General features: G+C 39.6%; 1 protein-coding gene across 5 annotated transcripts in view; it reads right to left on the bottom strand.

Annotated features, from left to right (window-relative positions):
* Positions 1-16,235, bottom strand: part of EFR3B (EFR3 homolog B) — a 114,270-nt gene that overhangs the window by 58,112 nt on the left and 39,923 nt on the right. For 3 of the 5 annotated variants that reach the window (XM_039346019.1, XM_039346020.1, XM_039346018.1), the window contains exon 2: positions 735-811. In XM_039346019.1, coding sequence (XP_039201953.1) covers positions 735-811 — 77 coding nt within the window. Of the gene's footprint in view, positions 1-734; positions 812-8,552; positions 9,001-11,218; positions 11,509-16,235 lie in introns of those variants that run through there. The other 2 variants (XM_039346016.1, XM_039346017.1) reach the window with 2 other exon arrangements.

The following is a 16,235-nucleotide window of genomic DNA, read 5'->3' as shown; positions in this document are numbered from 1 at the left end:
TCATATGAAAAATATGGACAGAAAAAAGTTTCCTTCCCTCTGGTGTGTTATAACTCACAATCATCTGCAGAAACTAAATGTGGGGAGACTTAAGGTGATAAACAAGCAGAATTACTCATTTATACAACATGTACACAAAATATACATAGTACATAATGTATTGAAGTCGCTGTCATTAGATGGATAGCTATATAAATCATTTAAATAAAATAGAATAAAAAATAATAATTGCAGAATTATCTGCTCTCTGATTTGGTAATGGCCACTTATATAAATTGTTTTAAAAATTGGACTGGATAAATTGGTGGAGCCTGGGGGGAGGGATAAGAGAAAAATAGGGTTGATTTCATGGAAGTAAGATCCAGCAGCTTTAGTTTATTTGGACATGAAGAAAAGCTTTGATATAGTTTCCTGGCAGTTTTGAAAGACTGAGAAAACCCAGAATACATTTCTTTTTTAAAAAAAATATGAACTGATAATTGCTGTTTGTCAGTTTTGAGATTGGGTTGATCCTTAACATTGTTGCATGTATTTGCATTTTTCTTTTCTTGAATGGGTTAGCATAATGAAGTAAAATGCCCAGCAAAAACTAATTGAGATGGGCAATCATACAGATTGTATAAATAAATAACTTTAAAAAACTGAACAGGGGGATAAGCAATGAGGCCATGACTGCATATAAACCACTAGAACGGATTTCTGTTTAGAAAGACTTTTAGTTAAGGTTCACTTACCTCTGGATCCTCTGGGAAGATATTGTCAACAAGTCTCTTGTAACGGGGACGCAATGCTCCACAACAGCCACACACACCTGAAACAGAAAGGTAATTAAATCTCCACACAACAAAGGAGTAGCAGAAATGAGACTTAGATTAGTTTTCAATTAATTATGCCAATCATTCCTCTTGCAACTATAAATAAAACTACAGAAGCCTAGAATTAGTTCAGATCATTTTTGTTTCACATTTTTATTAGTTTATCAAAATATAAAATACAAAGAGAAATTCAAAAAGTAATAAAAAACTAGGAGGAGGAGGGAAAACACTGTGTAAAGGGGGGAAAGGAGAGAAAAAGGCACTGTCTTCCAAGTCACTTTTTAGATAGTAGAAGATAACATTATAACCTCAACTTTTTACTTTTACACAGCAGTATATACAGTATATATTTCTATAACAACTATACATTTCTATAACAACGAACCTATCTAATTAGCAAAAACAAAATCAAAGTTTCATTTTTTTTTCATTGCAAGCTCAAAATCCGGAAGCAATTTCCAAATCGAAACAAAGTTAAATATATTCTTTTCTTTGGATAAAAGAATCAATTTGACCATTTCTGCTTCTCCTTGCTGTGGGGAATAATGTATGCTTCTGTTTACTCATTAATCTTTATCATACTTTATATTAAAAGATTTCCCTATATTATTTCAATTTTTTTTAGTAGGGACCATTTTGACCCTGAAGCCGTGCCCTCATTCATTACTGAGATGCAGATTAAAGCAAATTTAAATAGGAGAGAATATATGCCGCTATGGGGTTGAACTGTGGAGTCCTTGGTGCTTTCTGAGCTTGGTTGTTTGCTTGTAGATATTTTATAACCCAATTAGGTATATCATCTGTATGAGGTGAGCATGGGATTTGCTCCCTTTTTTAAAATACAGTAGCCAGTTTTGATGGTTTTCTCCTTGGTAGTTCCTTGATTAGGAATATTGGATTATGAATAAATTTGATTAGAGTATTGGTTTCTGTTTGATTATCTGGTGTTAATCCTTGCATATTGTCTGGGTGGTCTATTAGATAGAATGTATTTTCTTCTATTTTCTTTTTAGCTAGTTTATTATCTCTTTTAAATAGTGCATAAAGATCATTATTTCTATGTGTCTATTGATGGCCACTTTGTCTGAATATCAGGCTTTCAGGAATTCCCTAGTATTTTGGGATTTGACTCAGAATTTCCCAATTACAGCTATGGCTGAATTGATTCATGTTGTGAGCTTAAGAAGTTTTCATTGTGTCTGTCTTATGACTGCTAGTTGGCGTCCATGCATGCACTATACTTATATTCTGCCACTCTATCCTACATAATTGCTGTTATTTTTTTACAATGTTTGTTGTAGATTATTCCCACTTTTTCCCTCTTTTTTGCTACTTGTCTTTTGGTCTACTTAAGATGTTTTGGAGATGTTTGTGTGTTACAGTGATGCTGTGTAATTGTAATTGTATTGTATGTAATAGAGTAATATTTTTGTGTCGGAAGCATCAAAGTGCTTCCGTGGTGAAAGGATTTGCTGGTGATATTGCTGTTGCCCAGTCGGGGGTTCTTTTTGCGTCCCCCTGAAGTTGCTCACCACAGTGGTACCCATTTATCTATTTGTGGCTGCCTACATTCAAACCATTGGGTGGGCCTGTGATGAGAACTCAGCCCACTCCATGGCAGTAATGAGTTTTGAATGGGACGCTGCTGATCGTCAGCCCAGCCTCCTAATCTTGCAAGCCACCATGCTCTCTTATGTAATAGACTATTACCAGATAAAGATTTATAATTACATTCAATACTTTTCAGGTTGTTTACTTGAAGGTTTATTCCAGCTAATATATTTTTCAGTCTGCCTTATATTCTTGTTGATGAAATCTCTCTCACAGTCCATTACAGCAGCCTTTCTAACTTGATACCATATGTATGAGTTGGACTATTATACCTACAAAAATCCCCAAGCAGCAGACACCAAGCTAGGAATGCTATGCTTACATATTCTTCTCTGAAAATGCCAATTAAATGATAAGGAGCTGTGCAAGAAAACTATTGAGAGTTGATGACTTAGTTTTTAGCAGCTTAATCTACATATTTATTTAGAAATAAAGGTCTGGTGACTTCAGTGAGATTTACTCCCAATTTATAGATATAATTGACGGGAATCTAATTATTATGGCTAGGCTCACACGTTGTTCTAGTACGCTGTTTCTTTAATTGTGGTTTATTAACTGGGTTTACACAGTATACTGTCATAAACAGTGGTTTACAAACTACAATACTTTGGTTCACAAAATAAGCTACAATATAACTTATATGAACTCAGCAACTGATATGGTTACTTTCCTGCAATTTCAACAACAGCTGCAATAACAATAGTGCAAAGCGGTAATTCATAGAATCAATATACTGTATGTTCCCATTACATTTTTATGAGTCAAGGAGAGTAACAGAAGCTTCACCAGTCAAAAATAGAAAAATAGCTGAGACAAAGTACTAGGAAAAATGCTTCAGGGAGTTGCTTCATAGTCTTTGCCTTTTTAGACTTTCCTTTTTTCTTCATAATTGCAATTACATGCATTCTTTATATAAGACAGCCCAGAATGCTTCCAGAGTACAGTGATAACAAACTTGCCATCTTTCTTCTAAAGCAGTGGTTCTCAACCTGTGGGTCGGGACCCCATTTGGGGTCGAATGACCATTTCACGGGGGTCACCAAACCATGCTGTCCGCCATTTTTTTCCCTTTTTCCTAGCTGTCCTACTCCCTCTTATTGGTGGCCACACCCACTTGGGGGTCACCACAACATGGGGAACTGTATTATGGGGTCACGGCATTAGAAAGGTTGAGAATCACTGTTCTAAAGCAAAGAAAACATCCAGCAGCCCTTCTTCACATCATTAACATTAGCATCCTTTCTGTCTTTGTCCTTAGGCAATGCTGGAACTTGGATGACATGGAGATGTTTCAGCTTTCCCACCCTCAGATAAGCTGAGATCTGAACCTTCATAATTCCTCAGGCAACGTGTTCATTGATTTTCAAGGCTGGAAATGTTGAGAGATGCTGTCTCAACACATCTGGAGGACATAAGATTGGCTAATATTTTCCGAACACTTCTGGAAAGCACCAGGTTGGCAAAGGTAGCATTATAACATAGAGACAAAGAAAGCTGAAATATTCCTATTATGATTGTAAAAATAAAACTTTGTCCTACATTCCACAAAAGGGCAAACCTTGGAGCAAAGAAGGCACAATCATCAGAAAGTAAGCAAGCCATGAAAGCATCTTTCCTCCATGAATTCAGGCAACTGATGATGAGCAATCTCTGATTTAACTGATTTGAATCGTGTCTTTTTTAATTTTACTTCTGATTTTAACTGTATTACTTTTCTCTGAATGGTTCATATGTTATATTTGCAACTGTCACAGTGAACTGCCCTGAATATTATATAGACAGAAAGGCAGAATACAAACTAAAGAAACAATAGCAATAGCTGTGAATGCGCCAACACTGGAAGTTTTTAAGAAGAGATTGGACAGCCATTTGTCCAAAATGGTATAGGGTTTCCTGCCTGAGCAGGGGGTTGGACCAGATGACCTCCAAGGTCCCTTCCAGCTTTATCATCATCATCATTATTATTATTTAACTTATATAGATAGCGCTTCACAGTGCTTTACAGCCATCTTAGGCAGTTAGAGAGCATATTGCGCCCAACAATTCTTATTTAACGACTTCGGAAGGATGGAAGGCTGAATCAACCTTGAGCTGGTCAGAATCGAACTGGTGGCAGTTGGCAGAATTAGTCTGCAATACTGCATTCTAACCACTGTGCCACCACTTAAAATCATTTGTTCAGTGACTGTGATGAAAAATGGATTTAGGACCCGGTTCAAAGTTATAGTAGTTGGCACTGTCATCACTCCCAGTGCTTAACTCCAAATCAGGCAATGAGACCAGTTGGATGCCAGCATGGAGAATGGTAGGATCTTGTTTTCCCGATACTTCAGAATCCTCACGTGATTTCAATGAATGGTGCTGCAACTCCCCCCCATCTCACCTCCCTCTCCCCAATCGATGCCCTTTTAGTTACCCTGTACAATGACACTCAATAATGGCAGCACTGGGCCTAGGGCTGAAGTCAAAGAGCCTGGGGTCTTCAATAGTCTCTGACAGCTGCCACTGCTCCCAGGCCTGGATTTCAGCTCCAGTGCTGCTGCTGGCACCTGAGAAATGCCACTTCAATCCCTATACCACAACCAGCCATGCCAGCACATTTTGCCAAGCCCTGATTCCCCTTGCAACCCTGAATTCCACAGTAACTGCTATGGGCCACTCATCTTCGGTCATTTATCTCCTGAAGTATAACTTTGAGTAAATCCAACCTGCTACTTCCTCTCTAAATCAAACGTGAACCAGGAACCCATTATCCTCCAGTGCTGTCCTATTCCAGAACTGTAACCTATCTGGAGTGCCCAGAAGTACAAGGTGTTCAGTGCTCAGAGACATGGCCAAGGTGAGGAAGGCTGAAACCCGACCACCACTGAACAAGACCCATCCATCCAAAGCCACATCAACAATAATTTTTAGCTGATAATAATTTAATCTCTAGCCAACATTCACCTCCTGAACATATGGTGGATTCATTTTAAACACCTCTTTAAACTAATTCCCCAACTCTTGCAGCAGCCCAGATTTATGCCAGCTTTGAAAGATGATTTAGCAATTCTCACCCTCCTACTTTTTCCACAGACAACAGCATGCTGTAATTATACCAATGCAGAAATAGCCTGCAGAGGGAGTCCCTGCTTTGTCAGGCAAAATTCAACTGATTTGGGGTACGGTAGCTGTGCACGGAAGGAAGCCTAGAAGGGTTGGCAGAGTTTCTTTCTCTCTGGAATGGGGAGAAGGAGAAGCAAAAGGAGGAGAGAATCAGGAGGAGAAGCAACTACTGTAGATGGGAGAATGAAGAAAGCCGTTCTGGCCCTTTGCCAGCAGCCAAAAGCCGCTAGCAATTTGCATAATAAGGCCTAGCTTTTATCTCATTCTTGCCATGTTCAACACAATTTGCAAACATTATCTAATTAATCTACATAATATGGTACTTTCCTCTCTCCTTCCCTCTCTTGCATGAGAAATTAAGTATCCCATTTTTTTTATGGTTGCAAGAAAACTGATACAAATTACCAAACAGACTTAATCAATATGGCCTAAAGAGGTGCTTTTTTTTTTAAAGAAAAGAAAAGACACTGTATTGGCAGGTGAGATTCAACTATCATCTAATCCAGCATTCCATTCTAAAGTGGCAAGGCAGAGCTTTCTAGTACGTTCAGAAAAAGACATGGAAGGAACTGCAATTTCTGTTGTTTTCCAGTTCAGAAGCTCTACTCTTCACTATTGCCAACAATATGTAGGTTCTTAGGACAGATTCAGAGAGAAGAATGTCTAATCTACTGCTGAGCTGAAAGTTACTGTACAAAGTTGCCTTCTCTGCAGTCAGAACACTAGCTGATCAAGTTTAAGAGTGTTGGCAGTAACAGCAGCTTTTCTGGGTTTTCAAACTCAACATCCACCTAAGATTGAATTTGTGAATTTTTGCAGGCAAAGCAGCTGTTCCACCTCTTTGTTAATCTTTTTTCCTAACAGGTTGCATTTGATGAGCAATTCGAGTTTTGTGGAATCACAGTAGCATGTCCAAAAAACATCAATATGGTTCCCTATGTGATTAGCTGAAATTATTCATAATCTCAAGGAATGTATTCACCATGTAATGGTGTCAGCAATGGCACCTTCTTTTCAAAGTTGGACATTGTCCTTTCTGCTTCTGGTGGAAGCAAGATGGCTTTTAAAAGGGGAAGGAGAAAGGAAAAAATGACTTTCCCAAAGGTGCTTTTCCAAAAGGCAACTGGACTTTCTTGGTTTTTTTTTCCCTCAAAAGTGTTTCACTTCTCATCCAAGAAGCCTCTTCAGTACAGAACTGAAGAAGTTTCTTGTAGGAGAAGTGAAATGTTTTCAAAGAAGAAACCAAGTCCAGATGTCTTTTGGAAAAGCACTTTTGGGACAACCATGACCTGGATGATTGAGAATCTCCATAGACAGAAAAAAATGCCTTGAACCGGTAACTCTCGATCAATCACACAAAGAAACACAGAAATTCCTATGTGCCTGCAAATGGAGATTTTTTTAAAGGAGGCATTTTTCTTAGCCCTAGAATTCCCATCCAAAGACATCAAAACTAGTGGTCATCTCTATTATCATCACATTTTACTATGCTAAAATCTATAAATTAATGATGTTGTTTGTATACAGTAAATGTTTTGCCTGTCTTAGTTACAGTGGTAGCACTGGCCAATCACACTCTCAAGAACTGGGCCATTGGTACAGAAGAAAGCTAGGAGTCACAAATTCAAGAATCACCTTTGTAATACAGATAGTCCTCGACTTATGATCACAATTGAGCCCAAAATTTCTGTTGCTGAGACATTTGTTAAATGAGTTTTGCCCCATTTTATGATCTTTCTTGCCACAGTTGTTAAGTGAATCACTACAGTTGTTAACTTAGTAACATGGTAGTTAAGTGAATCTGGCTTCCCCATTGATTTTGCTTGTCAGAAGATTACAAAAGGTGATCACGTGATCATGTGACCATGGGGATGCCTTGATGACCATATGTGTGAAAAACGGTCATAAGTCACTTTTTGCAGTGCAGTGCACTGTAACTTTGAATGATCACTAAATGAACATTTTTAAGTTGAGAACTATCTATAGCATGATCTGGTGGCCATCAGCCAGGCTTCCTCTAACCTGGTGCTATCTTTTACACTGTATATATACTGCTCACAAAAATAAAGGGAACACAAAGGTATAGGATCCTATACGTTTGTGTTCTCTTTATTTTTTTGAGCAGTATATTTTGAGACAATATCATGCTCAATTTTATCTCCCTCTATGCTGGCTGAGGAATTCTGGGAGTTGAAGTCCACAAGTCATAAAAAGGCCAAGTTTGAAGACCCCTACTCTACAAGATCCATATAGAAGAATTATAGCCATAGTTCAACATACAACGGATAGTGAAGACTTCCTAATAAAACGTTACATATTAACTCTCAGGCTTAGTTACCTAAATTAATTCAGACAATGTATCCAGTAATAATTGGGACAGAGCACTAAAGGTGCTCAAAAGGTAGTTGTTACAATATTACTAGTCATGAAGCAGTCCAGCTGTGTCATCTGAATGCTGTCTAGTTGATCTGGACCTTTATAAGCACCAAAGTTTGCTTAATCACAGCCATACACTCCCTCAACATAGACAACAGGGAAAAACAGACTTTCTGGATGCCTTGCAGCAGAGTTTGGAAAAAAAAAAACCCATCTTTCTTAAGATTAGAGGAACCAACTTCCTTGGATAACTGATTCTGAAAGCCAAAGAGCAAACACATTTGAATGACTGAAATATACTTCATAGGGGGCATGCTCTGCAGGCAAAGAAAACTTTTTTCCACAGGCTGCAAAGCTCCAATTCCTTTCAACAAGGGTTCATGGGAGAGCTCCCCTCCCCCCGTGCAGATGGTATCCCATCATAAAATTATGCAGAAGTGCTAAACAGAATCTGCTTCTCTAAAAGCAGCTTACTGATGCAATGAGTAACACTAGGTCATAAAGTCATTGATGGCAACCAAAATAATGAATTAAAGGGGAAAAAAACCAATGCCAGCATATACAGGAGTCCCCTCTACCACAAACAGACCTGCCGCCTGCACATATATCACATTTCCCCCCCCCCCAGTTGCCCCCTTGATTTACTTGCAGCCACCATCTGCTGCTCGGATGGGATCATGATGCCAGCGACAGCTAAAATCTCGTCCTTTGTCTTTGTGACAAAGAGTTAAATTAACCCGACAGAGGAACTGCTCCGTCAGCAAACCCAGCCCACTCTGTTCCTGTGATATGCTGTACCAAGGACTAAGACCATCTCAGTGGCCTCGTGGAAGCCTCTTGCTCTCCAGGCATTAGGGTTAAACAATGCCGTCTTCTGCGTTTGCTCTGAGGTTGGGACTGCTACCAAGGGAGGAATCCCTGGAAACTATTTGCCTGGCAAAGGGCATCGCCCACATGTTAGCACTATTGGGGCTCATTAAAGAGCCTGCTTCATTTTCCTAACAACAAACTTCTTCCTTTTCTCCCCCCTGGATAAGCCTGATTCCCTGCAGGCCAAAGCAGATGGGACATGAGTCCACGGATGTCAACACTGTAGGATTTTCTTCTGCAAGAAGAAGGTAAACATGGACATTTATTCTGTCTCTTAAAGAAAAAGATAATAGATGCAAGAGTTTTTTTTAATTTTTAATTTTCCCCAGAACAGCCTCTGCATTTGAGAGATTTAAGAATGGAAGAAAAGAGAAGGGAATTTAACATGGAGCAATATAGACTCAGTTCTACTGAATATGGAAGTGGTAGCCATATCTGCAACACAAATCACTATTATACCTGGTAACTTAAAAGACTTTCAGCAAGCAAACTTCTCTTCCATGTTGGCAGACTGGGGTACATTGGTGGGTGAAGGAGTAGCAGGTAAGAAGCAAGGAACTGTAACAGCAGTTGCCAGTGATTTCAACTTTAGAAAGTAGGAAAAGCAGGCTGTACAATAGCGTTAGTGGTACAACAGCAACAAAGAACTCTTTGCCTCCCAGTACCAGGTGTACTTTTAACACAGGCTTCCAATCAATTGCAACTCTTGATTGATCTAAGACAGTGGTTCTCAACCTGTGGGTCGGGACCCCATTTGGGGTCGAATGACCATTTCACGGGGGTCGCCAAACCATGCTGTCCGCCATTTTTTCCCTTTTCCCTAGCTGTCCTACTCCCTCTTATTGGTGGCCACACCCACTTGGGGGTCACCACAACATGGGGAACTGTATTATGGGGTCAAGGCATTAGAAAGGTTGAGAATCACTGATCTAAGAATATAATGTTGCAATTGTTTTTTTGTTCCTCCCAAGAGTGAAGAATGGAGTGACCTTTCCAGAAGACTAAGCACGAAGCCACTGCGTTTACTCCTTTGTTGCACAGATATCAGTAGCCTATTCTCAACATTTACTGTTTTTCCCATTATATTTGTTTGAGGAAATGAAATTCTTCCTCTGATTACTATTTCCAATACTTTTGAAGAGCCACCATTTTAATTGCTGCCACATGTTATGTAACTGGAATGTTAATATATTTCTTTGTTTCAAACATAAATTATGACAGATGTTTATCAATGTGCATTCCAGACTCTAGATTTTCACTGATGCGAACAGATCCATTACAGCTTTGAAAAGTCCTTTCTGGGAGATTTCTTGCTGATGTGCAGAGTTTTGTGAAACTAAAAAAAGGCAAGGGGAAATCAAAACACTGTTGTGTAAGTTTACAAAAGCTTCACTTCTCCTCCTCCACGCCAACATTTGAAGACTCCTTGCTGAATCCCACCCCCTCTTTTGTAGGAGAAACAACCTCTTTCTATGCAACACTGTTCTTAAATGCTTTTACAAGGGAAGATGCAAACAGTGTATCTTCCTCAGAATAAGCAAGTCTTTTTCTCCTCCCCCTCTGAATACAGCCATGTATTTCTTACTAACATTCTGAAACCTTTTTCTTGAACATAATTTATTACTAAGATAATCAGCACCCTCAGCAGTATACTTGAACAATAAGCAATAATCAAATGTAAACAATAACATCTCTCAATTTCTTCCTTGGCTTTATAAAGTGCATATAGGAAGAGGCTAAAATAGGGTGCACACATCTTCCTGGCTTCTGTCCAATAGCCAGAGTCAAACTAAGACTACTGATGCCTACAAGCACATCACCCAACAGGGTAGAAACTGTTTAAAACTGTTTCTGATTTCATTTATTCTCTAAACTTTAAGGCCTCCACTTCTAGATACTGCAATCCCAAGAAAAGTAGGAGATCCTCTGTTGTTACTCTCACTCAGCAATGTTGCGTCTGCATCATGGCAATTCTGCTTACTAGGGACCCATTAGCTGGGTTCACATATCATGCCATACTCTAAACAAAAGTTAACACAGCACAATTTCAATGATATATAACTTATTACACCTAACAATTAAATGATATTAAGGCTTAAGATCAGAATTTCATTCAAACAACACACTTATTGACCAAATATGTTTATTGATGCTTCAAACCCCGGGACCTTTTCAATTCTCCTCAATAGAACAACCTAAGAGGCAAGAGGTTAAAAATAAAGAGAGAAAAAGGAACCTGGCCTGTGTATTATTGGAGTCCCTCAATCACGCCTCTAGAACAGGGGTCCTCAACCTTGGCAACTTTAAGACTTGTTAAGGCAAAGTTTTGCTGGCTGAGGAATTCTGGGAGTTGAAGTCCACAAGTCTTAAAGTTGCCAAGGCTGAGGACCCCTACTCTAAAACATTCATCCACACAAAAACAAGACTGAAAAAACAGGTACCTCTGGTCAAGTGGACCACCTTCCAGCACCATGCCAGGCTCACAGCAAAGGGATCAATAGCAGAGGTCATCTCTTGCCTTTTTCAGGAGAGGTGAAGGAGGCACTATGAATCTCCAACATGCCCTACTTCTTGCTAGGCTAGATAAGCAAGTGTGAAAAACTCAGCTGGGATGAGAGTGTTTTTGCACCTGCTGGCAATTCTGCCAATAGAGAGAGCTCTGTACCCAAGCCAGAGCCTCATCCTTTTGGCAGCAACTGATGTAAATGAAGGAGCCTTTGCTGTGCAAGCAGAATTCTGCTGAGTCATAGAGGTGCTTCTTGAGAAGAGATCCAGAGATCAGGAAGGGAGCCACAGGGTTTTCTCCTAGGATAGAATGGAGGGGGGAGGACCTGAAGCAAAAGGACAATTATTGGTCCAAGGTGTCTGGCTTGCATGGAAGCCCAACTATGTGATACAAAGTCCCTGAACCCTGATGTTTTCTTTAATGCAGGCATGCATTAAGGCAGGGGTCTTCAAACTTGGTCTTTTTATGACTTGTGGACTTCAACTCCCAGAATTCCTCAGCCAGACACACTGGCTGAGGAATTCTGGGAATTGAAGTCCATAAATCATAAAAGGGCCAAGTTTGAAGACCCCTGCATTAAGGCTTCTACCAAGTACAGGGATTAGCTAAAGCGATTCAAGTTATATTTTCCAACTGTACAGGAAGACCAACTACTAGGATTTATAAAAGCAGGATTTAAATATAATGGGAGGAAAAGGAGAAAAGGACATTTAATATCCAATATATAGCAACACTCTATAATAGGGATGAGAATACAGCAGACCTCATGTCACCTCCCAAATCCCAGTTTGCAGCTTACAGAGCACCTTGGATTTTTATAGAAGGAGGAGCCTGTGATCTCAAAGTGTTTTGCATAATACTTGCACAAACACAATTTACTGTTTCACCTTTAAAAAACCAAATTCTAAAAATCAGTCTGATTTCTTCATTAACAGAGAAAGGCATGTTCCCTCAAACACCAAAAATGTCAACCCACCCACTCCAAAGAAAATACAATGTGGCCTCAACCCCCAAGAGGAGTACAAAAGAAAAGAGCAGCCCTTAACTGCCGTATATGTGCTCACGAATCTTATAAGTGCCTTTCCTCACTTGTACATTTTTTTTGCCACAACACAATATAGTGCCTGTCTCTTCTCCCCAGTATGTAACTCAAGCAATTTAAAGCTGTCCTTAGCCATTCTAGCATTAAAATAGAGTCCCCCCTTAAGGAGGTAATAAGCTATGGATGTTTAACCATGAGAACAATCTGACATGTTTCACCAACATTTTGTTGATGGTACTTCAGGTGACCCTTAGGAGGTCAGATTCACCCTGGTACCAATTGGCAACCTTTTGTGTGCACAATCTTTTCCCCTGTCCTCTGAGGACCACTGCCTGGGGCAGCAGGAGACTCCTCAGGTTCAATGAGATTTCTGAACCAATCTTTGGAGTGGAAACCTGGATTAGCCTAAGTAGGAACTGACAGTAGGAATGTTAGGATAAGTATCAGATGAAATAGGGGAAAGATGGATTTGAGGGTGAAGGTTTGTTCTCCGAACTTGAGGGTTGGTTTCCAAACATTCTGTTACCCAACTAGGTAACATCTTCAGCAGAGTTTAGGGGATGTCAGTGTTCTTCACCCGTCATACTTGTGAGTTCATCGAAGCCTGTAACTCCACAAGCAATTCCATCAACAGACACACTGACCTACAACCAGCCTATGAACCCATCAGAATCCAAATCAACTGCACAGCCAACTAGAGACAGCACCAACCCTCAACCAACCCATGCAAGCCCATTCCCCCCACCAGCAGTTCACCTCCTGAAGATCCTGACCTGATGTAACCTCCCTATCACAAGACCCTCACTTGACACATCCACACCTGAAGCTCTTATAAACAGAAGAACACTGACACTGACATCCCCTAAACTTTGCTGAAGATAAGTTGGGTAATGAAATGTTTGGAAACCAACCCACAAGCTTGGAGAACGAACCTTCATCCCCATCCTACACTCAAGCTACAGATACTTGCCACTATTGCAAAAGATGGATCCCTCTGTTCTATGTGGTGTAAGCTCCTACCTAAGTTCCTATATGGAGCTTACACCATTTAGAGCAGTGGTTCTCAACCTTTTTAATGCCGCGACCCCCAACCGGTCGTAAGTCGAGGACTACTCAACCGGTCGTAAGTCGAGGACTACTCAACTGGTGCAGCACCGTTTGCAGAATGGGACTTTTGGCGGGCTCAGCAGGGCAGAGACAGCCTGGACAATTCCTATTGGCTTTTGAAAGCCAATAGAATTAGACTCTATTCAAGAGAGTCTATTCTATTGGCTTTCAAAAGCAATAGAATAAAAGGGAGTAGCACAGCTAAGGAAAAGAGGGAAAAAATGGCAGACTGCGTTGTTTGGCGACCCCTGTGAAATGGTCGTTCGACCCCAAATGAGGTCCCGACCCACAGGTTGAGAACCACTGATTTAGAGCAAAGAGATTCATTTTGTTAGCTATTGCTTGTTAATTATTGTTTAGAGGCTGCTTTTGAACAAGTTAAAAATTCTTTCAGAAGATCAGGAAACTAATGTTTAAAGCTACACAGGTTTAATGCAATTCTGCAAAAGTGTTAAATCTCTATTCAATAGCAGCTGAAACAACAGTAGATAATGAGGGAACTTGCTCAATGGAGCACCAGAGAGAAAAATCCAGCTCATATAAATCCCATCCCAATTCTTAGCTGTCAGCTGATTCTTTGTAACAGAGGTTTGGCAATTCTCCATCTCCGTACTGAGAAAAGGCATTCAGGTAAGACAACGCCCCTTCTAAATGAAAACTGGTTTAGTACTCCTCGGCAAAAAGCATTAAACCTGTGTTCAAAAGAAGCCTGGCTAATGAGTGCCACCCATAGTTCAAAGTTGTGGTGGGATTACACAACTGAAACAACAGAAAAGGGTCAACGCTGCAACGTATACCTGTAAGCTATTTGGGTTGATTCAGGCCAGGGAAGATGGAAGGAAAATTCAGACAGGTGATTAAACCCATAAATGTAGCCATCTGCCCAACCATTACTATATAAATTATAAGCACTGCTGTGACTGGCAGATTATTTTCTTGCTGGTTAGTGCTATTAGAAGGTGAATGGTGGGTGGCAGCTTCTCTGTACAAGAAATGAAAATATTGTCCTGTGGCTGCAAACCAGAACAGAGACAATACAATATGGCAATGAGAACAGCAAAAACTATGACAATTATCAGAGACAGACACAGAGAGAGAGAGAGAGAGAGAGAGAGAGAGAGAGAGAGAGAAAGAGAGAGAGAGAGAAAGAGAGAGAGGGAGGGAGAGATGAAATGCTGATAAGCATGGCAATGCATCATTACAGCAGCTCAAGAATTGTAGTGTTAAACTATTAGCCTGCAAAGCTTGGACAAAGAAAGAGAATGGAAAATAAGAGTAGCTATATCAATAATTCATAAACTGTAAAGTGAGTTTATTCAAAAAGATGCATTAAAGCCTATAAATTTAATAGGTACAAGGGATTTTAATAACATCTAATCAACAGTTATCTGTAAAGTTATTCTTTTAAAAAATAACCACATGAGTATTTTGAGACTCAAGTATTAAATGATTAGTCTTTTTCAGTCAAGTTAGACTACAGTTCCAATTATACGTAGATGTGGTAAAACTTCCGTACAGAGAGAAGAACACACTTCCTGTCCAAAATGAGATGGAGAATGACCACTCCCTGCTTCCTTCTGGCAATTTAACTGCTACAACATAGTGCTCTCCTTAAGCCAACAGTGATTCCATAGTAGCAAATGTTTGGGGTGGAAAAGGGTTGTAGGAGATAATGGAACTAGAAGTATTCAGGGGAAAATGGGTGAGTTTTGTCGATATGACTGAAAACCTCTATAAAATATATCCTCTTCTGCAATAAAAACACATTTTAGAATTTCAAAATAGATAGCCAGAAGATTCTTATGTAAAATAATTTACAATTTTAGAGTATACTTAAAATACACTAAAATTCATATTTCCAAAATTATATCCTATAAATGTATCTGTTGGTGCATCCAATGTCTAAAGACATCTCAGCAGGACAGAGGACCTGTGAAGCAAGAATACTAAATGTATTCTTGTAGATTTTGAAGGAAAATGAAATTTAGACAATGTTACTCTCCCAAGAGCATCACTGTCTATATTTCATTTTCCTTCAAAATATAGCAAATCCAAATCAATTAATCCAAGTTTGAGCATGAAGAACAACAAGCATAAAGTCTTGAAGCATATCAACTGTACAGAATTGCTATGCCCCCATCTGGCAAGGATTTCAGAGTTCAAGAGCATGTTAGCTAAGGATTTGGGGAGTTGCACCTGGCGTGTCTCCTTGCCAATATTAAAAAAACTGCCTACTTAACTAAATATTTGTAGGATATCAACACTCCAGGATTGTCTTTCAGATTATTTTTAAAAGGAACCTTATTTTAATTTTTTATCAGGATTGTTTTTACTGATGATGGTTTTATTTAAATTGAGTTTGATTGCTGGTTTATTTGTTTATGGTACATCATTCAGGGTTCCTTCAACAAGGAGACTGGTATACTGTAGTGAAAAAAAATGTTAAACATTCATCAGACTGGAAATACTGATACCTAGTGCAGGGCTTTTCAACCTTTTCACCCATTGTACCACTTTTAAGATATGGCAATATCCAAGTATCACCAGTCGCCTAGCAAGATGTCAAAAACTTGATGACCTCTCCCCAAAAGGAAAAAAGTGATAAAGTACAGGTAGTCCTCGACTTACAACAGTTCGCTTAGTGACTGTTTGAAGTTACAATGGTACTGAAAAAAGTGCCCCCAAGCCACAGCTGAGCAAGACACCTGCCTGCCCGCCCGGCGGCACTCTTCCTCCTGTCCAAGGTTTTCATTGTTGTGAGCATTTCTGTTGTGGATTGGCAGCGGGGGTGGGGGTGTTTGGT

Source organism: Crotalus tigris, unplaced genomic scaffold (assembly GCF_016545835.1).
Source record: "Crotalus tigris isolate CLP2741 ecotype Arizona unplaced genomic scaffold, ASM1654583v1 scf7180000017987.690289119674:8195010, whole genome shotgun sequence".
NCBI classification, from domain to species: domain Eukaryota; kingdom Metazoa; phylum Chordata; class Lepidosauria; order Squamata; family Viperidae; genus Crotalus; species Crotalus tigris.
Note: the sequence above shows the minus strand (reverse complement) of the source record. Positions and strands in the feature narration are given on the sequence as shown.